At 46.1% G+C, this 26366-nt stretch overlaps 1 protein-coding gene across 2 annotated transcripts in view; it reads right to left on the bottom strand.

The window, feature by feature from the left end:
• The window catches only part of Itga9 (integrin subunit alpha 9), a 295010-nt gene that overhangs the window by 45532 nt on the left and 223112 nt on the right, over positions 1-26366 (bottom strand). For both annotated transcript variants that reach the window (XM_034484311.2, XM_076917769.1), the window contains 5 exons: positions 23462-23548; positions 21784-21863; positions 16007-16096; positions 13578-13686; positions 6499-6606 (listed from right to left, as the gene is read on the bottom strand). In XM_034484311.2, coding sequence (XP_034340202.1) covers positions 6499-6606; positions 13578-13686; positions 16007-16096; positions 21784-21863; positions 23462-23548 — 474 coding nt within the window. The remainder of the gene's footprint in view (positions 1-6498; positions 6607-13577; positions 13687-16006; positions 16097-21783; positions 21864-23461; positions 23549-26366) is intronic.

The following is a 26366-nucleotide window of genomic DNA, read 5'->3' as shown; positions in this document are numbered from 1 at the left end:
GAATGAACGGACATGTGGCTCAAAATCAAATTCTCCTGACAGCCTAGTTTAACAACAACTATCATCAGACAGGGAACTGTGACAGACAGGAACATGGAAGCACATTGGAGGAACCATCATCATGTAGACAGGGCTTTTTAAACAGGGGTGTGCACGTGAACCATGCAGGGCTTATCCAAGTGTAAGTCTGGAGTCAGAAGTTCAGGTGTGACCTGAGCCAGTCTTCTAGATGGTGTTGCTGCAGCTGGGTGACGTCATGATCGGCAGATGGAATGATGTCATGAGGCCTTGCAGGTGGCTGTGAGGTCCAGTGGTCAAGAGTGACTACCAACCCAAGTTCTTATGAACTCAGACCTTGGATGTCCCTCTAACTCTTTTCAGAGCCACCTCCCCAGCTCATGATAAGTTTCTAATAATATAAACTAAGTATTAATTGTTATCTTGACTCTAACAGCTCTTTCTCAGAGCTGGAGTGGAATACATGTAGTTACCTTCCGCTTCATCAGAATAGGAAAGGCTGACCGTGATGCTGAGATTGGGATGATGCAGACCTCTCAGAAAGCCAAACTTTTAGCTGAGTAGATTACGGTCTCTTAGAACGGATTCCCAGCAGTGGGGAGTTAGGACTCATGTTTAAGTTCTGACAGTTTCTCTTTCTGTCTTCTGTACTTATAAAGGAGGAAGAGCATCGCCAGGGCTGGCTTTGAAAGGAGGAAGAGCATCGCCAGGGCTGGCTTTGCCATCCACGGCCTTGCCCCATTCCTGCTCTCTCTCTACTCAGTGTTTGCAGTTGAAGATGTGATGAGTCAGCGTTCTGCTCCCCTGCCTGCTGCCCCATTATAGACACTAAAAATTGGAGCCCAAATAAGTTCTTTCTTTCTTAATTTGCCTTTGGTCATGGCATTTATCACAACAGAAAAGTGACTGATATATCTGTCTTTTCTCCGGGGATTTGTGACTGGTTTAGGAGCCGGCCTTCCCATCCAAAGGTTATGAGAACATTCAGTACTTTTTTTTTTTTTTTCATGCTTTGAAAAGAAAAACAAACCATATAGCTTGAATTTGTTTACTTTTTGTCTGCATCGTACAAGTTTTCTGTGACTTCTTCCCAAATCTCTTTACATCATTTGCTGAATGGTCTGCATACAACTTCCACCTTTAGGAGCTATCTTTCTTTGTTGTTGTTCCTCCCCCCTCCTCCTCCTCCTCCCCCCTCCTCCTCCTCTTCCTCCTCCTCCTCCTTCTTCTTCCTCTTCTCCTTCTTCTTCCTTCTCCTTCTCTCCTTCTCCTTCTCTCCTCCTCCTTCTCTTCTTCCTCTTCTCCTTCTTCTTCCTTCTCCTTCTCTCCTTCTCCTTCTCTCCTCCTCCTTCTCTTCCTCCTCTTCCTGTTCTTGTTCTTCTGATTTTTCTTGCTCTCCTCATCACTCTCTTCCTCCTCCTCCTCCTCCTTCTCCTCCTCTTCTTCTTCCTCCTCCTCTTCCTTCTTCCTCTTCTTCTTCTCCTTCTTCTTCCTTCTCCTTCTCTCCTCCTCCTTCTCTTCCTCCTTTTCCTGTTCTTGTTCTTCTGATTTTTCTTGCTCTCCTCATCCCTCTCTTCCTCCTCCTCCTCCTCCTCCTCCTCCTCCTCCTCCTCCTCCTCCTCCTCCTCCTTCCTCCTCTTCTTTCTTCCCCTTCTCCATGTCTTCTTCTGCAGGCGGTTGTGTGTTTGATGCAAGTCTTCCAGAAAGCACACAGGGTCTTGGAGGCTTTAATAATGAGTACTCCTAAGAGGTGCAGGTGTGATCAGTACTCAGCTAATTGTCCTTGGCAGCTTTAATTGGTAACTGGATACAGGCTGGAGTCACCCGAAAAGGGAGTCTCAGCTGAGGGATTGTACAGTCTATGTGAGAATATCCTGATTAGTAATTGATCTAAGAGGCTCCAGCTCAATGTGGGCAGCACCGCTCAGGAAATGTTGGTCCTGGGTTGCATAAGAAAGCTAAGTAAGCATGAACCTGGGGTTGAGCCAGCAAGCAGCATTTCTCCATGCTTTCTATTTCAAGGTACCTACTTGACTTCCTGTCCTGAGTTTCTTCAATGATAGCCTGTGACCTGGAAGTATAAATTAAATAAACCCATTCCTTCTACCCAAGTTGTTTTTGGTCAGGTTGTTTTTATCCCAGGAGCAGAAAGGAAACTAGAAGACTACCCATGACCCCTGAATGAAATCCCTATTCCATTCAATGCAGTGAAGGATGTGATAGAAACATCACGACCTTAGCCAGCCACTACTGATCTGCTGAGGGGTCTCAGGCTCCACAGAGCAAGAGAGGGATGAGCTGGGCTGGGCTGGGCTGGGCACTACCTTCACTTTGAGAAAACATGGGCCCAAAGGCCAAGGGTGAGCTAGCTTCAGGCCTCCAAGACAAGTGTCCGAGATCCTTGCATGTAGCTGCAACATGCCACCCACGTGACTGTTTCCAGGCTCCTCATCAGCCACGCAGTGAAGGCTCCTCACAGGAACACGGTGCCACAACAGTTGCTGTCTAGGAAGGGCTTTCCTGTCTCATACTAATGCGCATGGCTGGTCTTTTCACTGGGGTGAGCCACTGAGAATTCTGTGACTGATCATGCTCTAAGTATGGTTTTGAAACAAATCTAAGGGTTTGCTTCTGAGAACTCAGAAACCAGAAGCCAGCTCCTTTTCTTCTTGGGAGTTTCAGGATTACCACCTAGACTCACAGACCAGCCACTCTGAAAACCCTTGGGAAAACCTATCATGTATCCATGGACAATAAACCAGGAACAATGAAAAAGATCATGTACACATGTGGTTCTAAAATGCCTCGAATATCCAAGTGACTTCCACACAAGTGCCATAGGCACACATGGCATAGTATGAGGCAAACAAGCAACTGAGCAGGCACCTCAGGGACTACGACCTGCTTGCCACTTAAAACACTCACATGGTTTTAGTCTCTGGCTCATGTGACCCAAGAGGACGTCGATGCCAGAAACCATGACAGCATCCCACAAAGCTTCCCAGACCTCCAGCCTGTGGCAGTGTCCTTTAGACTCTAGGCTTAAATGTGTCACAGGCCATGGGCTTGCTGCCTGCTTTTCAAACTATGTATGGAGAGACCATCTCTCTGGCTGGCTGCCTACCCTCCTCTGCTTTCCTGATCCTATCAACCCAGCTTGCATGTGCTTTCCTGTGTGGGGACTCTGCTGAGTCTCCTTTCCAGAGGTTCAGAGAGAGGCAGATGCCTCACACTCCATCTCCCTGGAGATTAAACCACCTCTCAACTACAAATCAAGTCACCGGGCAGAGGGGTTCTGTCGAGAGTGTAGTCAGTGTTCCCCTGAATTCATAGAGTAAGCAACTGCTTTAGAATATGGAATTGTTTTCATGCTCCACAGATGTTTTCTGAACATCTGTATTATAGTCTGAGTATTGCATTAAGTCAGAGAGAGAAGGGGGAGAGAGACAGAAAGAGACAGACAGACAGACAGACAGACAGACATAGAGAGCCAGACACAGAGACAGTGACACACACACACATACACACAGAGACAGAGACAGACACACATGGAATGAGAAAGAATGACACACAAACACACAGAAGAGAGAGAGAGAGAAAAGAGAGAGAGAGAGAGAGAGAGAGAGAGAGAGAGAGAGAGAGAGATTGATTCCTGTCCTTATAGGAAACAGACAGGAGGCAGCTTAAGTGATCTAATAAGAAAATAGGTGTAGGCTGTCAGTTTGGTGACAAGGTGACATGTGAGTAGTCAAGAGGGGTGAGGAGTGTCAAGACAGAGGCTGAAGGAGGGGCTCACTGATAGAACCTGAAGGAGGAGGTTACATGGACATCTGCAGAAAGAGCACTCCGGTGGGAAGGAGAGGAAGACTGAATGCTGGAAGTAGAACACCATCTGCAAACAGCAAGGAGGCTGGGAGGGAGAAGGCTGAGCAAGAGGTGGCTGGGTATGAGGAATCTGGGTAAAAGGAGGCTGGGTAGGAGGAGGCTGAGTAGGAGGAGGCTGGGTAAGAGGAGGCTGGGTATGAGGAATCTGGGTAAGAGGAGGCTGGGTAGGAGGAGGCTGGCTGGGAAGGAGGAGGCTGAGGTGGGTGATAGGCAATAGAGCATGGGGACAGAAAAGCTGCTGAGGACATTATGGGGAAAGAGGGCCACTGCAGATTTTACACAGAAGTGTGTCAAGACTCAATGTGGGCAAAGAGACCAGGGCAAAGACAGGGACACCAGTGAGGGGGCCACTTACCACAACCTGAGTGACAGATGGCAGCATTTAGACTAGGACTCTGGAAGCCAAGGCCCAAACAGTGCAAACCCTGGGGTTTGCACGAAGGGTACACGTTAGGTTTGCTTGCATGTAGATGTGAGGTGTGTGAGGAAAGGAATTTAGGATGACGCGAGGCCTCGGCCCTGGGCTGAAGGACAGAGTAGCTGCTTGCTGAGATAGAGCGGCAGGCCTGAGAGGTGCTGAGGAGTGAGCATGGTTTGCTTTCTAGTGTTCTCATTGGCAGTTACTCTCCTGTCTTTAATATGACACTGCTTCATATACAGTGCTTAAAGAGGGGACCTTGGGCGGTGACTGGGATTAAGCAAATTCACCAGGGTGTAGGTCCTCTGATCAATTGCTGGTATATACATAAAAGGAACAGAGCCTAGTGAAACACACCACACACACACACATGCACACACACACACAATGCACTTGTGCGTTCACACACATCACACACACACAACACACACACACACAAACACACACACATGCACATGCATGCACATACACACAAACACACATACCACACACACACACCACACACACACCACACAAATACACACACACACACTTGTGCGCACACACACATCACACACACATCACACACACACATGCACATGCATGCACATACACACAAACACACATACCACACATACACACCACACACAAATACACACACATGCACTTGTGTGCACACATCACACACACCCACCACACACACAAACACACACATTCACATGCACACACACACACACACACACAAACATTTACACACACCACACACACACCATACAAATATACACACACATGCATATACGCACATACACACAAACACATACACACACACCATACACACATATACATACATGCACACACACATGTGCACACACAACATACACACATGCATGCATACAACACACAGACACACACAAACACACACACTTGCATACAGACATACTCATGTATACAAACACATATGCACACACAGACACACAAGACACACACTGACACATAGACATGTCCACACACAGACACACACATACATACAGAAGGACACACACACATACACACTCACTCACACAGACACACATGTACACAAAAATACAGATACACAAGACACATAGACATGGCCACACATAGACACACACATACATACAGAAGCACACACACACGTACACACTCACACAGACACACATGTACACAAAAATTCAGATACACAAGACACATAGACATGTCCACACACAGATACACACACACATACAGAAACACACACACACACACACAAACACATGCACAAACTTCCTGCCACATGGTGATCTGTACCACCTTGGGATACTGTTGGCATGAGGTTCCTAGCTATATGAGACATACCCTTTGGACTGTGGTCAGTACCGCCAGGCCAAATAAACCTACTTTCTTTATAATCTACCCTAGCAATGGTATCCTGTCATAAGCAACAACAACACAAAGATGACCAGGAGGGGTGCCACTGTAGTTTAAGTAAAACCGAGACGTCCACTAGGCACTGATATAGTTGGTAAATCCGGAAATTCCCAGAAGGGATCTGGGCTGGAGAGAAACTGGTGGTGTCATCAGCAGAGGCTAGATTTTGATCCACAGGTCATGCCGAGCCCCAGGGAAGGAGTGTAAAATAAGGGTGGCCTGAGCCCTTCCTTGGAGCTAAGGAGAATGCTTTCAAGCATGTGTGTAGCACTGACCACACATGGCTTATAAAGCGTCCCTTCAGACAAAGTCAGCTACAGGTGAGACAGGATCAGGTGGCCTCATATTCTGCACATGAACTCGGGTTTCAGGCTCATCATGCATGTGTCATACCCCTCTGATCTTTAATCCTTGCATATCAGTTTCCTTTGAGAATCTTTACGGGTGTTGAGATTCTTCTCAAAGAAATGCATACACGTACACACACAAGACTGAAGATAATGTCTGGGAGTTCCCAGAAGAACCACAAACCACCCTAGGTGATGAATTCACAGCCATCCCTTCCTCATCCCTTCCAAGGACTTGTGGTATCAATCAAATTGTGTCAACATAGAGAGAGATATCTTTCTTCAGGCTTCCCCTGGCATGGCTCCTAAGTATGAAACCAGTTTGACTTCTTGAGCCTCCTGAGAAGATTCCAGGGTAAGTGGATACAAATTTCAAACAGGCAGCTCAAACCTGAAGCCAATGTAGGACACAGATGGAGGACTTACCACCATGTCCTGGACCTGAAACATCTCTGCGCCACCTGGTGACAGCCGGCTGGGGAAGGAGATGCTGACAGATGATCCAGGAAGGGTGCTGGGGCCCGTGTTATAGACCTGTGGGGTGAAGCACATGGCAAGTGTCAGGGACACACAAGACCTTCAGGTCATGTGATACATCATATGTCTTAAGAGTCTCTGAGCCATACACAGAAGCGTGATGTCCTGGATCTAGGATGTGATTTTACTTTATCTAGATATGCTTTTACTTGAAATAAAACTATATCACTCGGATCTGACTTAGAAATGAAATACTAAATGATGGAGGTCAAATAAAACTGAACATTTTCTTGTCCTCCTCTTGCTCAACGTTGTATTTAATTTTACATACCGAGAAATTTATTCATTGATGATAGTTGGGGGGAACTCAGATATCAAAATGAAGTTCAGGGGTTCTCAGCACTCTAGAACAAAGTAAGAATAATCTAGGGGGCTCAATCAAACACAGGAGGGTGGTGTGGGGAGGGCCAGTGTTTCTGAAGCAGTTGGGATGAGTGGGGGTAGTAACATCTACATTTCCCAGGATACACTGCACCCAGGAGTCATCTCCAAGACCCAGTGGCCTGGTCCAAACTTATTCTTTGTAGTTTGTGATAATAATGACCTTCAGTGACCAAGAAACTGGTCCCAAAATGAAGTTTTCTTTCCTACAAAGGACTGTCACATGAGCTATCTAGGTCATTCTGATGACACAGTTTGATGACATCTGTATATCTCTTCTTGAATTCTGTATCAGATCAGGGTAAAACTTTATGCCTGTTTTCCTTCTCTAATTCATCTGAAGGCCAAGCAAGGAGGGGAAAGAAAGAAGCCACAAAGAGATCCACTGGGTGAAGTGACAGAGCAAAGACTGCCAATCAAACCCAGGGCAGAAATAGAGTAAGCGGAGGAATTTAGAAAATGGGTAACTTACAGGAACAGAAAGAACATTACTGCCTACCTGGGGTGGAATAAAATATTTTAGATTATTCAGGTGGGGTCATTTTAATGATTTGCAAGTGGGGCTGGAGGCCATGTGCTGTAATAGAGTAACCAAGACTGGGCTAGCCTATGTCCTTTAGCAGAGTAACCAAGACTAGGCTAGCCCAGGTGTTGTAACAGAGTAACCAAGACTGGACTGCAGTTGCTTCTGACACATTTCCTGCATGTTTTACCCACTGCTGTGATCCATCACTCAAGAGAAGATTCCTTCCAAGACTATTGCTCTCTTACATTGTACCTGGGTACCTAAGAGCTCCGGTGGGAAGGTCTCTTGCACCATTCAATCAAGTTGTGAATGGAGAGGAAACATTCTCTAGGGGAATTAAAAGTGCTACTCTGATGAACACATGAATAACTAAGCAAACAGGCTGTGAACAGGGATGCACTGTGGAATGTACCAGGAGAGTGATGTTTGCACACTTGCGAACGGCACTCAGTCTGCAGCTCGTGGATGGAGGACTGATTTTGACATTCAAGTCTTACTGTTTCAGAATTATATTCCATAAGGCGATAGCTGCTAAAGCCAGATTCCTTTGATGAGTCTTTGTTCCTGTCCCTGTTGCTTCAATAAAATATCTTTAGAGAAACACATTAAGGGAGGTGCTGTTTGTTTTAGTTCACATTCCAAGTTAAAGCAAATTGTCTCAGAGAAGTTAAGGATGCAGGAATTTGGAGGCACCAGTCATTAGCACATTTATAGGCAAGAACAGAGGGCAGTGAACCAATGCATGCAAACAAGTAGCTCTTTTTCTCTGTTCTCATGCAATCCAGGAGCCTCTGCCAAGGGAATAGTGCCACCCAGAGTGGGCAGGTCTTTCCATGTCACTTAAAACGAAGATAATTCCCCATAGACACATCCAATGGCCAACCTATTATAGACAATCACTCACCAAGACTCAATTCCCAGGTTATTCTGAGACTGTGCCTAGTTGATGATGAAACTAACCATCACAAGCCCAAGGAAAGTACATTGAAAACTAAGAAAGGGTTTGCCAAATGAGAACAGTCATAATCAGTGGTGGCAAGACAGACATCAATGTGATGGGTGTTTGAATGGAGTTAATGCCAACTCTTATGGATAACCTTGCAGAGTCTGAGACTTCCAGGCAGGAGGTCACTTCATAGCTGAGGGGGTTGGCAGGACAGTCTAGAAATGAAGGCTGATGATAGGAACAAACTTCTGCCATCTTAAAACTTTAATGGACAGGGAGTTGAGGGAGCTTTCTTGAGATGGGATTTACTCCTGGCTAAGATGCAGTGAAGCTGTTAAAATGACCATGGGGGATTTAGAAGTTGTCCTGAACTTGGCTGACAAGGCCCTGCCAGATGCCAGAAGACAGACTCCAATTTTGTAAGTGTTTCTCCTGTAGGTAGGATTTCAAGCAGCATCCTGTCCTATCAAGAACTCTTCATGAGGCTAACAGTCAACTGATGTAGTTCACTATCCCTGTTATTTTCAGAACTTTGAACCAGAGATTCTGTAGCCTTCACTGCTGACAGCCAGGCTGGTCAGCATGCATCCTCTCGGGGAAACGCCTTCTCCCAGCAACGACATTAAAAAAATGCTCAGATGACCAATAACGTACACTTAATTAAAGTGTTTCTTGTTTTCCTAGATACTCTATTACACACATACAGTATAAATACAGGTTCTATATAAAAACCTGTACGACTTGCTTTGTCAGGCTGTTTACTTGATTGACAGGGTCTGGAGCCAATCCTGCTTCAATTTCAACTATTTTCAAGGTACGTCTGTATAGCCAGTGGCTGAGAAATGTGAATTCTTTGTTTTGAGGTGATGGAATTCTAAATTCTATAAATACTCTAAAATCACCGAACAGCATATTTTAAGCAAAGTTTAAGAGCTATGTCATTAAAGATTTTTTTAAATAAAAAAAGATAAATGAGGTTTACAGATTTGTTTCCTTTAGTTATGTTTTGAGAAAGGATCTCTCCCTCTCTATGAGTACTCAGACTGCCTTGGAATTCACTATATGGGCCAAGCTGTCCTTGGACTCCCTATCCTTTTGCCTGTCTCCCAAAGGCTAGGACTGCGGGCACGTTCTGCCATGCTAAGCTGCAATTTTAAATTTGTCAGTTAAAAAGATGATCAGAATGGGATTCATAGGAGAGTGGAGGGAGAGAACCCTGCCTGGCAGCCTGGGGCTGAGAAACAAAATTCAGGGATTCAATAGGTCTCTGAAACTGAGGCTACAGCACCAGAGCCAACAACAAAACCACCCAAACAGCGCAGTCACACACAACTCAAGGTGTGAGCTCTATTTGTAGCCAGCGTTTCCCTAGAAAGCTAGGTCTTTAGTTCTTTTTCACATTAGGTTGTTCAACTTCGATAAAAGATTAAAAACAACAACAACTCTTGATTCCCAAAGGACAACATTTATAACAACTGCCCTCAGACAAGAAAAGGAGATGGTATCCAGCCACCACCCAAACAACTCATTTCAAGAAAACTCAAGAGCTCAGAGTTGCAAAGACACCACCTGCAATTCCTGTGCCTGGGAATCCCATGGAAAGTGTGGATGGCTGAGCACAGAAGGGCTCCTGTCACCTGGTCCTTCTTCTTAGAGGCAGCTTGTAAGATCAGATTGACCTTTTCTCCTCAGAACTTAGGAGGCACAGGCAGAAGAGTCGCCAGTTCTAGGCTGATGTGGGTCACACAGAGAGACCTGGTCTCAGAGAAACGATAAACCGTCCAGGTGTGTCACATGACATTAACCCCAGCATTCCTGGGACCAAGGCAGATGGATGTCTGTGAGTTCCAGGCTAGACTGGGCTGCAGAGTGAGCTATAAAACCAAATCCAAAAAACTGAAGTAAAACCAGCCTGCCATGTACCTCCTAACATCTGCATCTATGCAAAGGCATGTGCATGACAGCTGTAATGTATTTCCTCATGATTCTCCAGGTGGGGGAGCATTTTGACTCCTGATGGGAAAAATAAAAATAATTGAATCCGAATCAAACCAATTACTACTAACAGTCAACAACCTTCTGTGTCTCTGTTGGGAAAACTGCTCATGAGGCTGGTATAGAAAACCAGCCTAGACTAGAATTTCTGTGTCTTTCCATCTGCAATGGGGGTCTTTCAGCTCATATGTATCTTACTGAGTGGCAGATCTACTAATAGAAGACACAGAAGGACCCCTCCTTGGGGAAGTCTTGTTTCTGCTTCAGGAATGATAGCACTGATTAAGGAAAGAATCAAGAGATTTCTCCACATTCCTTCCCTCTCCCCACACCGGCCTCACTCCTTGTTGTCATATCAGTTTCTGTGACCTTCCAGCTGGACAACTGTACTCAGAATGGTTGTACCAGAAAAATGAGTCAGTAGATAATGTTTCAGGAAACATAGCCTTTGCTAACATGTGTGTGTGTGTGTGTGTGTGTTTGTGCATGCGTGTAGGGGCTCTCCTAATCTGCAGGTCACTAGCAGCTCTCAGACCCAGCCCTCTGCCTCAATCTTGAATTGATGGCTGAAGCCCTCTCAGGTTCTGTGTTTTATCTGAGGACCATGCTAATCACGAATCCCCCAGGGACAGTCTATGTTGGGTTCTTTGCTTCAGGTCATGTGTGAAATAAGCTATGTTGGTAGATACCAAACTTTAAGTTCCCTTTAAAAATATCTTCAGAGAACCAACTGGAAGAATAAGCTGCATCAGACTCTAACCATCCATCTGTCGTTCGATTCATCCATTCATTTATCATCTATCCACCCACCCACCTCTCCATCCACTCATCTATCCACCCACCCACCCACCCATCATCCATCCATCTATTCACCCATCCATTTATTTGTTTTCCATCTATCCTCTGAGCAGGCACTAATATTTAATATCTGTTATAAATCTGGTATTTTATATAGCAAGCATTCCTCTTGCCCACTCTTTTTTTTTTTTTTTTTTTTTTTTTTTTTTTTTTTTTTTTTTTTTTTTTTTTTTTTATGACACTGTCTGGGTCATTTGAACCTTTCTAATAATTCCCTTGTCTGCATCCTGTATTTCAAGAGAAGAAAGGATATAAATCACAAAAACAAAATAAATCTACCTGGTGTTTGTTTCCTTCTCAACCGAGAGACCCAAAAGGAAACAATGCGCGGGCCTTGAGAGGTGCCTGAAACCCCCAGGCGTGACCACAGCTGTCACCCCACAGTCTCCTCTGTAAATCAAGGGAGGGCCTGACAGCTGGGCTTAGCAAGTCAAGAACCCATCCTCTCTAACCTGAAAACATGTGTTATCCATCACGGGTTCAGAGCTCTTCTGGACAGAGGACACTCAGAATGGAGGAAGATTGTCTTCTGTGAGCTCCAAAATGCTTTAGCCTCTTCCTCTGCACCCTTACCACATTAGCTTCAGCCTCATCCCCTACACCCTCACCACATCTGCTTCAGCCTTATCCCCTACACCCTCACCACATCAGTCAGCTTCAGCCTCATCCTCTATACCCTTACTATATCAGCTTCAGCCACATGCTGTATATCCTCAACACATCAGTATCTGTCATCTCTTGTGTCCACGTAGGAAGAACCAAAGGCAAGGAAGATCATTGTTACTTAGTCCCCATAGTGAATATCACCTAGGGATACCACTGTCTCCATGGAGGAGGATGGGCAGGCAGGGTTTGGGAGGCAGACCCCAAGACTGTGAGATGTAATCTTCACTAAACAAGAGGGGTTATTTCTTCTTGCATTTTCTGGTCCTGGCCCAGGCTTGCCTCACCCAGTTCTGGGAGCGCCCTGCACATCTTTTCTCATGGGGCTACATTTTTCTGTACTTGCCCCTTAAAGGACATGGACCAGCCAATGCTGAGGCCCTTCTGGCTTCACATCCACATACTCCTATTTTTGAAAAGCTGCCCTTAGAATGCGTATTTTAAAAGCAAAGCCTGGCAAAGTAGGCCTTACAGACCAAATCTGACCCAGTGCCTACTCTTATCCAGCAAACTAAGAACAGTTACATCATTAAATTTCTGGGGGGGGACCCTAAAGAGTAACATTCCATATCCCATCAGAGACACAAACAAAGAAAGGCACACAGCTAAAGATCTGAATCTCTCTCTGTAGCTACCTTTTCGATACAGCCTCACAGTCCACAGCTGCCACTGTGTAGCCCACAAGGCCTCGAATGGTTCAGGAAAAAAGTCTGCAACTTCTGAGCGAAGGAACCAAGATCTTCTGGATGTCTGCAGACCACACACCCAGCACACGTGGGGAACTGATGCTTAAGACCCTCAGCTGAGTCCGCCCTACCCACTGGGGAGCCAGCGGACTTTCCAAGGTGCATGGGCTCACGGAGTTTTACTCTCAGAAAACTGTACTTCTGAAAGGCTGGTCCCCAGGGGGAGAAAACTTTAGTGGAGTCGGCTTGAAAATCCTGGAGGAAATTTATGTGGCAATGCCCTGGAGGATCTCCTAAAGCCCTTAAGTTAATGGGGATCATGGCCAGTATAAGCCTTCCTGATAAAGCGTGGTTTGCTCTTTGGCAATGGTTCTCAACCTGGGGGTCCCCTCGAATATCAGGTATCCTGCGTATCAGATATTTACATTATGACTCATAACAGTAGCGAAATTACAGTTATGAAGCAGCAACAGAAGTAATTTTATGGTTGGGGTCACCACAGCATGAGGGAGTGTATTAAAGGGTCGCAGAGTTAAGAAGGTTGTGGGCCGCTGCTCTTTGGTGTGGCTGTTCTAAATCTGAAAAACTCTTAGGTTTGCAGATGAGTGGTTAACACCTCCTCAATATCTCTGCTCCCCCAACCCCATACTAGAAACACAGACTGGAACAGTTCCCTCTGAAAACAAAGATAAAAGTCATCAGCGGCCACACCCCTCTCATCAGTGGCCACACCCCTCTCATCAGTAGCCACACCCCTCTCATTAGTAGCCACACCCCTCTCTTCAGCGGTCACACCCCTCTCATCAGTGGCCACACCCCTCTCATTAGTAGCCACACCCCTCTCATCAGAGGCCACACCCCTCTCATCAGCGGCCACACCCCTCTCAGCAGCAGCCACACCCCGGGTTGGTACCTGGAGAGTGATGTTGACTGGTTGGAAATGACACTCCTGATCATCCAGCTGAATGAAGTTGGAGGCGTCCACAGACTCGCCGTACACAAAAGAGGTTGGAGACACAATTCTGAAAGAGGAAAACGTGAAGTCAGTCATCCTACCTGAGACCAGGTTCCCAGTCACTGCTGGACTGAGAACTCAAATCTCTCTCCTTCACCCTGTGTCTCCAGCCGGGTTTTCTTCCTTGCTGGATGGTCATTTCTCTCTCCTAGAACAGCTGTTCTTTCCAACGGATAGGTCTTCTTATCTTAGGCCATACTAATAAGCTACGAAACACTGCATACTGAGATTATATTTCTTTGTAGAGACATATCTGTTGGTTCTTATGAGTGAACACCTACATGTAGAGGTCAGAGGTCAACATCAGGTGTCTCCTCTCTCCATCTTAGTTTCTGAGGTAGGGACCATCACTGAACAAAAGGCTTAGGGATCGGCCTGCTCTAGGGTTACAGACACTCATGGCTTCTTACAGGGGTCCCAGGGATGAGGACTCAGTTCTTCATGATTTTACTTTACAAGTACTTTGCTGACTGAGCCATCTCTCCAGCCATCCTTCCAATTACATTTCTAAAACAAGGTTTTGAAACTCAAAAGATACAGAAAGTAAAACCAACAAAAATCTAAAAAAACAAAACAAAACCAAATCAACCCCCCAAAAAAACCCCAACCTAACAACCCCCCCAAACAGCAAAAAAAAAAAAACCCTTAATTATAAAATCATACATTTTGCTTGTCATTTGAAAGGCATTTCTGTAGATTATGCTGATAACAAGCTTTTGAGAAATAAATGTAAGTAAATTATATATTTGGCAACCAAAACCATAACAAATTCAATTTAAAAAGCATATTTATTTATATCTGTCAGACGCCCATGCTTATTAAAAATTGAGTATTTCAGGGGCTTGCAAGATGGCTGAGGGGTTGAAGGTGATTGCCACAAAGGCTGATGACCTGAGTTCAATCCCAGGGACCCACATGGTGGAAGGAGAGAGCTGACTCCTGCAAGTTGGCCTCTCACCTCCATACAACATGGTCCCTGCATGCCTGCACATACACACACATAATAAATGCACTAAAAATGAAAAAGAAACAGGCATTTTATGGATAATAAATTTAAACTTGCCTGATTTCCCATCCCTGGAAAGATCAGAGGCACACTCATTTGTTTAACTGATGGTTTCATGGGGACAGTTAACACCTCACATTGAGGTCTCCTAAGGCCTTGACAACATGATCAAGTGTGTGTGGGAGGTGTTTCTACTTCATCCCTAAGGACAAGGCCTGGTTCTGGGCATTTTGTACAATCCCTTAGACAAGATGGATAAAGCATAGGTAAAAACAAAACTGTGAACACAGGCAATATATGCCATTTTGCAGATCCATCCCGTCAATGCCTCATGTCTATGAGCCATGCTATGGAACGCCAAAGAGGAATACAGGAGGCTCACTTTGCTGGTTCCCAGCAGAGTCCAGCTACTGCAGGGGTGGCCCCTCCCTCTATAAGCCACACTTCTCTTCTGGACCAAGGCGTAGATCCAGACCACTTGAAAACGGAGACGCAAGAAACTGAACTTTCAGAGAGTTCAGCTTGCATTTGGGCTAAGAATTCCTTGAGTTCCCGTTTGATCTAAACCAACTGTGTGACGCTCCCCCCTCCCCCACCAGCCTCGCTGCTATCAGAGAGGGACACATAATCTATTTGCTGAAGCTGGAGACAAAGGACTGAATTCTCAGTTTTCTAAGCTCTGGCTGAAGGCTGACCCAGGTTGCTTCAGGTCCCTGCAGACACAGCCAACAGCCCTGCTTTCCAACAAAACTGGTGGCACAGAATGGCTGTCACTTCACCTGGATGGGCTGCTATTGCTTTTGTGAAAGCTCCTTGGGCAGAGCCCTTTCTGGCTGTGCTCAAGGACGTAACAGAAATATGAGAGGCAGGGACTATGGAGCTGATTGGAAGGGCGGCCTTCCCGTGAGGTAGGATATAAGGAACATTCGGTGCCAAGCATCAGCTCTGCAGCTTTTAGCTGGTATTGAAATCCCGTAACCACAGGACCTGCTCCTGTACAGCATTCTGGGGTGTATACAGCACACATGAGAGTGTATGTCAGGAGGCAGGAATAGGTGCACATTAAGACACACAGAATGTTCAGAGAACTTACCAGCAAATTTCCCATGCTACTCGCTATGTGTCTGGGTGGCTGGGACTGATGGAAGGGAAAAGGAGAGGGAGGTGGATATGGGCCACCACAGACAGACACACCTTCTTCCTGCTTTCTCAGGCTGGTAGGGAGGGAGGTGGCAAAGCCGGTTGTTCTTGGCTATGATGCTTGCAAATTAGGAGCGGTGTAGCACTCCACTGCAAGGTGTCCTGTGTTCTGGATACTTACCCAGTGATGGACGTGTCCACTTCATGCACCAGTGGCACTGTCAGTGTGAGAGTGTTGTCATGCAGGGCTTCAGAGCGCTCCGTGTTGCCGCTGTGTGGGGGAAGAGAAGAAGGATGGGGCAGTGGTCAGTGCAAGCCATTTAGCAGCTGGTTTGCCTGCCCCCCCCCCCGGGGCGCACATCAATTCTTACATTCTCCAAACTCACCTAATCTGTCCCCATTCAGTATGTACAAGGGGGCGGGGCAAGTAGTACATATGGGAGGTGACCCAGGAAACACCGATAGATACTAAAATAAAGAGACCAGGAAAGGGAGGCAGGCACCAGAGGCTTGCTGCCCAACAGGTGCATGCTGGAGGCAGCTGAAACTCAGGCTCACTGTGGGGGAGGACTTTGGGAAGCAGGCCAGAACATGCATCTTGTTGGATGTCCCACCTGAGGACATAGAGACCCCTGAGAACTGCTGTGGTGGAAGAAAGGACAGAAATTCTCCAGCACCTTCTGGTCACACAGGTTAGTAGGCTTCTACCAGAGAAGGCTGCAACTGGAGAGGGGGTGGGCAGGCAGGAGCCATGATTTCACTGTTCCCGATGGCTATGTGATGGCATGCTGCTGGTGAATACCCTGTTGCATGTGGGTCTCTTGGTTTGCTTCCTAAATAGTGTTCTACATACATTTCTACTGTGGGGATAAGATACCCCAAACAAAGACATCTCAGGGGAGGAAGGGGCTTATCTGTCTCACACTTGCAGGCTACAGTCCATCATCAAGGGAAGTCAAGGTAGGAACTTAACACATCACACAGGCAGTGAAGAGCAGAGGCATGAATGCACCCACATTACCTGCTCACTCTCATGTAGCTTTCTCCTGTTTTACATGGTTCAGGATGCCCTGCCCGGGGAAGGCTGTGCCCACAGCGGGCTAACTCTTCCCACATCAACAAAGCCATGTCCATAGGCTAATCTGATCAAGGGAATCCCTCAACTGAGACTCCTTTCTCAGGTAGCAGGTTGTGCCAAGTTGAATGTTAAAACTAGCTAGCATGAACAGTGACCATCAAAGTTAGAACATGGTTGCCAGGAAGGAGGTTCATGGACATCTCACCAGAAGTCCACGGGCAGAGGAATTCACCACTCTGGACCTATGGGAAGAGCTCAGACATCTTACAGTCCCGCTATGAGCCAGAAGGAGCCGACCTTCTAGACAGCTCAATGGAATTCCAAGCCAGGGCTCTACTCACTTTGATTCACTAGATCACTAAACCTCAGTCAGGACTGGGGTGCTTATGGCAAGTGGCTGCCTTGGGAGGAGACATGGCTCTTGGGTATGATTTGTTAAACCAATGGAATACTTAAGGTTGGCTCTGTCACATAGAATGAACAGGAGGTCCTAGCTGAAAGTGAAGCTTGCCCTCTCTAGATGGAACCTGTGAGGTCCCAGACTCTCTGAGCAAAGTTTGGGCAGGGTTTCTCTTACCCACTGCCCTAGACATAGCTCCCAAACATCTGCTGACCTCAGCTGCTCTGCCGTCCTCCCCTTGGCCCGATGTCTTCCTCTTCCACCAGCAAGTGTTGAATGGCAACAGTACTAAAATAGCTCTCACATCCCTTCCCCCTCTCTCCTATTGTTCTGAGACAATGGTGCTCCATGACTCTGACCATGCAGGGCCATTGCCACTGCCCCTGGATCTACATCTGTCTTCCGCACAAGAGATGACATCAGTCCCTCACAAGGTAGCCACAGCACATGACAGCAGGAGCAGGGACCCACATGACTAGATTCCTTATCCTGCCTTTCCCAGGGAGTAATCGAAGCTTTGGAATCAGTGCAGGGGTAGCCCAGAGGTGACTTTCCGTATCAGTGCAGTTGGTACAATTCTGGTCCCCGTTCTCCCGACATGCAGCATCCTTCCAGGCCTGAATAGTTCACTCTTGATGGAAGAGTCATCTCTTGCCCTGTCATCTGTCCAGCTACTTGGGGCTGCTGGCAGCTTGCACCCAATAACGGTTTGATCTGTCATCAAGCAACGGCTCCAGAATGAGCCAAGTTGAAAAGCTGAGATAAAGAGACCAAACATCAAACAACTTTCTGCTATTCCTTAAGCTCCAATGTGCTGGGACTTCTCCAAGTGGGCTGCCAGGCCGAGCTGCTGATGGTGGAGATGAGAGGTCAGGAAACACTGTTTAGTCTCAGTTTGATGTTCCCTGAAAGCTATAAGTAGGCAAGTGTCCTTCAAAGGGTGGTGATGGAAGAGAAGAATGACTGATACTTTAACTGTCAGGCTGGAGATAAGGAGCTTTAGGGATCTGCCTGTTGTGGCAGGGAGTCAAGTGTTAGGAGAGCTCTTTGGGGTTGGGCAGATCAGATTTCCACAAAATCTACAAGAGAAGGAAGTATGTGGAACAATCCAGTATGTTTAAAAGGTTATACACACTCCTTAACATTTACGATCTAAAGAATTAACTGGAGATTCTTATACTAATGTTTGTGAATTTTTTTTTTTAAAACTTTAGTAGGTTGTGGGTATTTTAAAAATATAACCTACATTTAACACTGTAACTGGTATATGGCAGGTACCTAACGTGTTTACTGAGCAGTGACGTGCTCAGGAGAATTCAGGACTACGCAGATGGTGGACCTTGTACGTTAATTAAACGCATTTGAGTCTTTCCCCAAACTCCAATGTTCAGTTCTTACTCCAGACTAACTGAATCCAAATCCCAGGAGTGGGAGGGGTTGCATCAGGCATCAGAGGATGTCAAAGCTCCCAGGTGTTTCCACTGTGCCCAGCACAGCACTGGCTAGTGGACATGTCATTCTAAGAGAAGAAAGGAAGCTTACACTGCTGTGCTTCTGACCCCTGCTCTCTCTGGGAGTGGGGCTAGAGGCAGGTGGTGTCATTTTCTTTTGACAAGGAAATCCTTTCCATGTCCTGTTCCTTCTGATGACCATTGCCTGGCCTAGGTGTTGAAGGACAGACAGCACAATGCTGGGTCTGTCCGACAGTGCTTTGTTTTCTGTGGCTCTAAGAAATGGCAGTTGGATTCCAGTTTTAGTGGGTATCTGCCTCTCTGAATTCAACACAGCAATCTTGTGAAGTACTGAGCTGTTACATTGTGTCAGTGTGCTCGCCAGCTTTAATGTTAGACACTAGACAACCTAGAATCACTTGGGAAAGTCTCTGTAAGGGATACTCTACACCTTGTTGGTCTGTGAATGTGTATGTGTGTGTGTGTGGGGGGGCATCTTAAAGTAGTGTGTAAAGATTCCGCCCACTGTGGGCATCAACATTCCTTAGGCAGGAGGTTTTGAACCATATAAGAGTGGAGAAGTCCAGATGAACACAGCCTAGCAAGTGAGCACACATTCCTTCTTTCCTCTCTGTTATTGACTATGGGACTAATGCTTCAAGTGCCCGAAATGTGACTTCAACTGCTACAATGAACTGTAACCCGGAATCATCAACCAAATATGTCCCTTTCTCCCCTAAATTGCTCTCTGTCAAGGTATTTCATCACAGCCATAGAAATGAAACTGGGGCTGCCGAACTCTTCAAAAACTTAGAGACTCCTCATGGTTGTCAGAATGTAGTTTAGAGTTTCTGAGCCTGCTTCTGGCCTCTGACTCAAACCTGCTCCTCTTTCAGCTCCATCTCTCATTGCCATGTTTGTCCCCCACCCTCCATCTAGGGATGCTCACATGCTGTTCACTCCCATGTCTACGGCTCACATGGGCATGGCACAGCAAGATGCACTATGGACCTTCAGTGACATGCTTTGTGCTTCAGCATGGAGACACCCCACTACCATCACCCTAGAATCTCTCTGGCCTTCTAGCTGCAGAAATGGAAACTGCCTGTTCTTATTTGATCCCAGGGGTGATCATGTGACTTTGAACTCACTCTTAACTCACTCTTGAGAATCTATGGGAAATATCTGCGAAGACACTACTCAGACACGTGGTGAAACTGGACCACAGTTTCAAATTCCCGAGTTTGACAGTCACATGTGGTTTTGTTCTTGGGGGAATTCTCAGGGAGCATTTATGGGTCGAGGGGCATGGTCTCTACACCTTGTTTTCAGACAGTCAAGAAAAGAAAATCTATGTAGAAAGAAAGTTGAAATCCATGAGTCCGAATGACAGTATTAGCTGAGTAAATGGTACATGGGACTCTTGGACCGTCTTTGCAACATATTGTCAACCAGAAACTTTAAAGTTATCTTAAAGTGTGTATGTGTGTGTGTGTGTGTTGTGTTTGAGTGTTTGTGTGTATGTGTGTGAGTATGTATGTATACTGCATTTGAGTGTGTGTATGTGTGTGTGTGTGAATGTGTATGTGTGTATGTCTGTATGTGTCCAAGTGTGTATGTCTGAATGTGTGTGTATGTGAGTATGTGTGTGTATTGTGTTTGAGTGTATGTGTGTATGCATGTGTGAGTGTGTGTATGTATGTGTATTGTGTTTGAGTGTATGTGTGTGTTTGAGTGTGTGTGAGTATGTGTGTGTTTGAGTGTGTGTGTGTGTGTTTGAGTGTGTGTGTGTGTGTGTGTGAATGTGAGCTATAAGAGGGTGTCAGATCCACAGAAGCCTGACCTACAGACAGTTGTACGTTGGCCAGCCTGGGTTCTGGGAACCGAGCGCAGGTCCTCAGCCAGAGTAGCACACTCTCGTAACTGCTGAGCCATTTCTCCGGCTGTACAACTAGAAATGTAAATGAATATGTTGTTTTGAGTGTCCAACCACACCTGCCTGAACTTCATCAAAGTCTGTCTGTTCACACTCACTGACCTAATGGTGCTTCCTTCATTGGTGAGGCTAGCCATTTGATATCCCAATGCTGCTTCGATTCAAGTGTGGGTTGTAGCTCAAGGAGGTAGCTCATAAACCCACAGGCTAGCTCAGGCACTCATCGCTATACACATTCCTAAGGGGAGAAGTTACCACCCGCTCCATTCCCTTCACTGTCTGTCCACCTGGCTTCTGGGACACTTCTGTTTTCTAGGCACACTACTGGAGTGTCCCTGACAACTAGCCTCACCAAGCCCCAGTCTGTGGGTGGCTTTCCCTACTCTGCCAAATGATTAAACATGTGTCCCCAAGAATCAGATGACCTAGCCTGACAAACCTCAGAGAACATCTGTCTGATTTGTAAAACATAGTCAAGCAGGAGCTGACCAATTAATTATATGACCTTGAATTAGAGTGTCACCTCAGCAGGCCTGCCTTTCCTCAGTTGTGGACTTCCCAGTGACAAGCTGCCCCTCAGGCTTCCCATGCTTGGTTAGAAGTGGTGACCAGGGATAACAGTTCCAACCGGATTTGATCTAAGCTTGAGTAGATTTATGGTTACCCAGGAGACACCTCTGGGCCTGTCTGTGAGGGTACTGCCACTGTGCAGTTGTCTGTTTTCATTCCCAACTCTCTCTCTCTGATCACTGGACCACTTAGCTGTGAGCAAGCATCTGCCTGCTGCCCAGAGCAGCCTCCTTCCAGGAGTTCCCAGCCAAGATGGACTGTATCCCCTTTATCTGTGAGCCAATACAAAGCTCTCCTTCCTTGAGCTTTCTTATTTGGTCATAGTAGTGAGCAGAACCTATTGAGCACCCTCAGAGGTCTGATCCCACCCAGTGCTATGGGGATTTATCACTGAGTAGCCATTTCTGAATTCCCTGAATCCCAGGGACACCCAAGGTATGTCCTTTCCCCATCCTATAATGTTTTTTTTTTTATTTTATTTTTTTATTTTTTTGAGTGGGAAGTCTGTTTAAGGCCCTTTTACCTCTGAGCAGTCACAATGAAGCTGAGAATTTCCTCTTCCCCAGACAGGTGGCTTGTATCAAAGATGACACTGAATTCATACTAGGGAGAAAGAAAGAAAGCACATTTTTTACCCACAAGCATTCTATACTTTTTAAACTATGTTTTCTAGAATGGTTTGCAGTTTGTAACCCCTGGAAGCTCATCTGCATAGCTCAAAAATTAGCTCAAATGCTATTTTTGAAACTATATCTGATTTTTGGGTGTCAGAAGATTTCCTCAGCAGAACTCCCCAAGCCCCAGGAAGGTGCACATCACTCCTTTCAGCCACAGGAAGTCTTAGAGCAAGTGGCACATTGAAACTGCAAAGCCAGGAGTCTCTGCCTCCATCCCACCATCTTCCCAGCCTTTGCCAAGTTTACATCTCTCAGCAGCCATGATGTTTACAAGATGGTCTTCAACTCCAGCAAACGATGAAAGATTGTGGATTGTATCTCAATTATTTGGTTTCCACTCAAATAAATTCGAGGCAATTGCATGCTTTTCGGAGATGTCGAACTCTGTGAAACTGAATGCTACTTGAGAGCTATGGGCACAGACCCTTAAATCAAACCATTATCTATGATGGCCACAGGCAACCCCTTTCTAGGCAGAAATCTCTGCCGCAGAGGAACTTGGTTTATGAGGAATGAAAACAGCCAAGGATCTTGTCCCAGCTGAGTTAAGTCAACCATACTAAAGACTGAAGGGAGACGAGGGCACAGGCCACTGCCAATCGGAGTGAGAGCTGGACGTGAGTGACAGAAGCCCACTGCCAATCGGAGTGAGAGCTGGACGTGAGTGACAGAAGCCCACTGCCAATCGGAGTGAGAGCTGGACGTGAGTGACAGAAGCCCACTGCCAATCGGAGTGAGAGCTGGACGTGACAGAAGCCCACTGCCAATCGGAGTGAGAGCTGGACGTGAGTGACAGAAGCTCACTGCCAATCAGAATGAGACTGAAGTGTAGTCCTGCAGCTGAGCAGGTGTCCTGGCACCTGATGACCCCAAGGTTTGAGGACAAGAGAGTATGAGTGGGGCCACAGGTAGGGGGAGCTCAGTCCTTGTGTAACTTGCTGGGTTTTCTACTCTCCTCTCCATCCCCTCACCTCTGAGTTTAGTATTGCTTGTGGTCTTGACATCTGTATGTGGAATTTTTAAAAAAATGAAATATAATATGGTTATTTATGTTTATGGCTTCTACAGCAGAAACAGGAAATCAATATTCCCATAGTCATTATTCTATTGACTTTATGACATTTTCAGAGTTAATACATGTTGGTGAAACTCACATTCCACCAGGAGAGACAACCAGATGCGTTTTCGGTTTGATTGCGCGGGTTTCTCAATGAAGTCTGTTTTCTGTTACTTGATATATGTATATGAAGTGGTGTGTGTGTGTGTGTGCGTGCAAATGTGTGTGAGTGTGCATGTGTGCATATGTGTGAGTATGTGCATATTTGTGTGTGCATGCATGTGTGCATATGTGAGTGTAGATATGTGTGTGCATGCATGTGTGCATATGTGTGAGTATGCATATATGTGTGTGTATATATGAGTATGCATGTGTATGTGTGTGTGTGTGTGTGCAGCAATAAGTGATTAATGGAAAGAACTGGGGTACTATGGTCTAGGAAGCACCCACTTTGGCCAAGACCTTACCTTAGACTTTGACCTCATGAAAGGAAATCCCACACTGCACTTGAGGAAGTCCGATTCCAGTAGCTCACAGGAAATGCCCATCTCCTCCTGAAATGGAAAATGTCAACAGATGGCTGGACTGTGTGGAGGACAGAGGCGTGGGAGGGCCTCAGTGAGGCCATCGCATCCTCGAGAGTTTGGTCGTCCCAGCTGTGATGGGCTGGAGCTCTGAAACCAAGTCTCCACTCTGCCTGCCCACTTCCATCTGAGGCAGCTGCCGAGGACAGAACTAGAGCTAAGTTTAAAGTAATGCTTGAGGTCTTAACCATCATGGTTAACTTACCTGGATTTGGACTCGCACAGGAGAGACTACACTCTATTGAATGCATGGCTCTGACGAGACTTGGGTTATGGGACCTGGGTGAGCGTTCATTCATTCATTCTTTCTTCCCTGACCCTCTGCATGTAGGAATGTGTTCTGAAACTGGGTCTCATGTATTCCAGGCAAAGGAGACTGGGCTGGCAGGATGGCTCAGTGGGTAAAGTCGTTTGTTGCCAAGCCTGAAAACCAAGAGTTTAATCCCCAGGACCCACCTGGGGAAGGAGAGCGCTGACTACTACAGGCTATGTTCTGACATTCACATGTAGTCCATGGCATGTGCGCGTGCGCGCACACACACACACACACACACACACACGTACACACTTTTAAAAGGCAGAGGATTAGGGTATCACATATTATGAAAATTTCCACTCAGTAGCTATTTGCCCAATACTCGGTCACTTTTTTTGTTTCATTAATCAGAGCAATGTTATAATATTTTACTTAAAAACAGATTTATTTATTTTGTTATTTTATGTGTATGTGTATTTTATCTACATGTATGTATGTGTACTGTGTGCATGCCTGGTACCCTCAGAGGCCAGAAAAGGACATGGGACTGGAGTTACAGTGGTTGAGAACTGCCATGTGAGTACTGGGAATTGAACCGTGGTCCGCTGAAAGAGCGACAAGTGCTCTTAACCCCTGAGCCATCTCTGTGGTTCCAGCAGTGCTGTTTTAAAGAAGCTAATTACACCGTCAAGCTTTTACCTTGATATCTTTGAAAGTCATAATAAAAATACCAAATGATTTTAAATAAAGCCAACCTATTTTCACCAGTTTTTATTTATTTTGAAAGCAAAGTCCCAACAAAATCTTTTGAAAATATTTTGACTATGAAATCTTGGACTGGTCTTGAGGCCGACTGACTAAGGGGCCCTTCGCCCAGCCTCATTTTTCCTAAGCTAGCAAGGGAAGCTGACAAGGTTCCTCTCTGGAGATCACAGGGAATTGCGTTCCAATTGAAATTTCATAGCAATACACGTTATGCTCGACATAGGAAACCATCAATTAACATTAAACAAACAAAGAACAAGACCACAACACAATGATGGGAAGCACTGTAGTGTGCACATGCATGCTCTCAGTGCCTGGCACTCAATAGCTCTTGACTTTGCATTTATTGAGTGAGCAGGCTTGGCTTGTGGAAGCCTCATGTGAGGGGATTGTAAACAGCGCAGCTCCTTTTGCTGCTCTGCCTGGCATGAGGGATGCTCGCCATGAAGAAGCCATCTTTTCCAGACATACCTTGGCTGCCCCGGTTCTGGGCACACAGCCAGCAGAGCCAGGTTCCAGACTCTGTAACAATGTGGGGGTGTTTGGAAGTTCAGACAAGGAAGCCAGTGAGCCTCTCTGGCCTTTTGGCCTCCTTCCTCTCATTCACAGGAGGGTTTGATTTTAGACTTTGAGAAGGGTCTTACTCGGCCACCAATGGAGCAGTCTTTGGAAACAGAATGTCTGTGAGTTCCACGGTGGGATTACTCTAAGAGTCAAGTTAGACTTGGAGTTCTGACTTTGCATTTTCTAGTTTCGACATGTGTTTGCCAAACTGAAAATGACCCTCAGGTCTCCATGTCCGCCTAGCAGTTTGATGTTCCTCTAAGATCCTTTTCTTAGCATCCTTTGATGGGGGTTCTATTTGGAGGTGTTTCAGCCCAAACTCCCTAATTAACAGAGGAGCCAGAGGCAAGCAAAGCTTCTAGCAACCTGGATGAACAGAAAGAGGGGTTACTCCTGGAGAAGACACCAGAAGCTCTCTTCAATGACAAAGCAGCTGAGAGGTCCACTCCCCTGACAGGGCCTGAGAAAATCCTGTCGGTGAAACATATGTGGGCCTGCAGCTTAGGAAGCGAGCGTGTTTTGGCATTCACAGGTAGGCTTTGACTGTTGGTTCAGATGTGCAACAGCTATGTGTGTCATCATGTAAATAAACTATGCTTTCTGGAAGCCTGAATTTTATCACCTGTCGGATGAAGTCATAGCACCTGCCTGAGATGACCCCCTGGTGTCCTAACCAGGGCTGAAGGATGTGGGTGGTTTTCACAGATGGGCTCTGCCCAGCAATGGCTCGCCACATGCCAGGCAGTGTATAAACTCCATTGTCTGAGGACTTTGATTCCCTCTTAATTCTCAATTTACAAGAAAGAAACTGGAGTGTAAAGGTGTTCTAACCGGTGCTGGAGGACCGAGTGGGCATATGGATGCCAAATGTCGATGCTCAGACCTGCCTCTCTGCGCCATTTCTTTAAATGTAAATTCCCATGTCCTGATACACCCCAGCCTCGTGGATCTAGAACAGGGCACAGCAAGGGTGTGAGGAGAGACTTCTCATTTGAACATTTTGTCAGTGAGACTTAGGCTTTGCCAAATATCACAGGTAATACACAGATGGTGTCTTGTCCTCTGCCATTGCTTTATGCTCTGTCTTTGCATCCGTCAAAGTGTCATTCATTAATTAATTCATTCATGCATTCATTCACAAACTCACTCGTGGTTCTTTTAGCCAATGCCTGCAAACACCAAGCACAGAACAGAGGGCCCCGT

Source organism: Arvicanthis niloticus, chromosome 21 (assembly GCF_011762505.2).
Source record: "Arvicanthis niloticus isolate mArvNil1 chromosome 21, mArvNil1.pat.X, whole genome shotgun sequence".
NCBI lineage: Eukaryota > Metazoa > Chordata > Mammalia > Rodentia > Muridae > Arvicanthis > Arvicanthis niloticus.
This window is presented reverse-complemented; position numbering and strand designations above follow the sequence as displayed.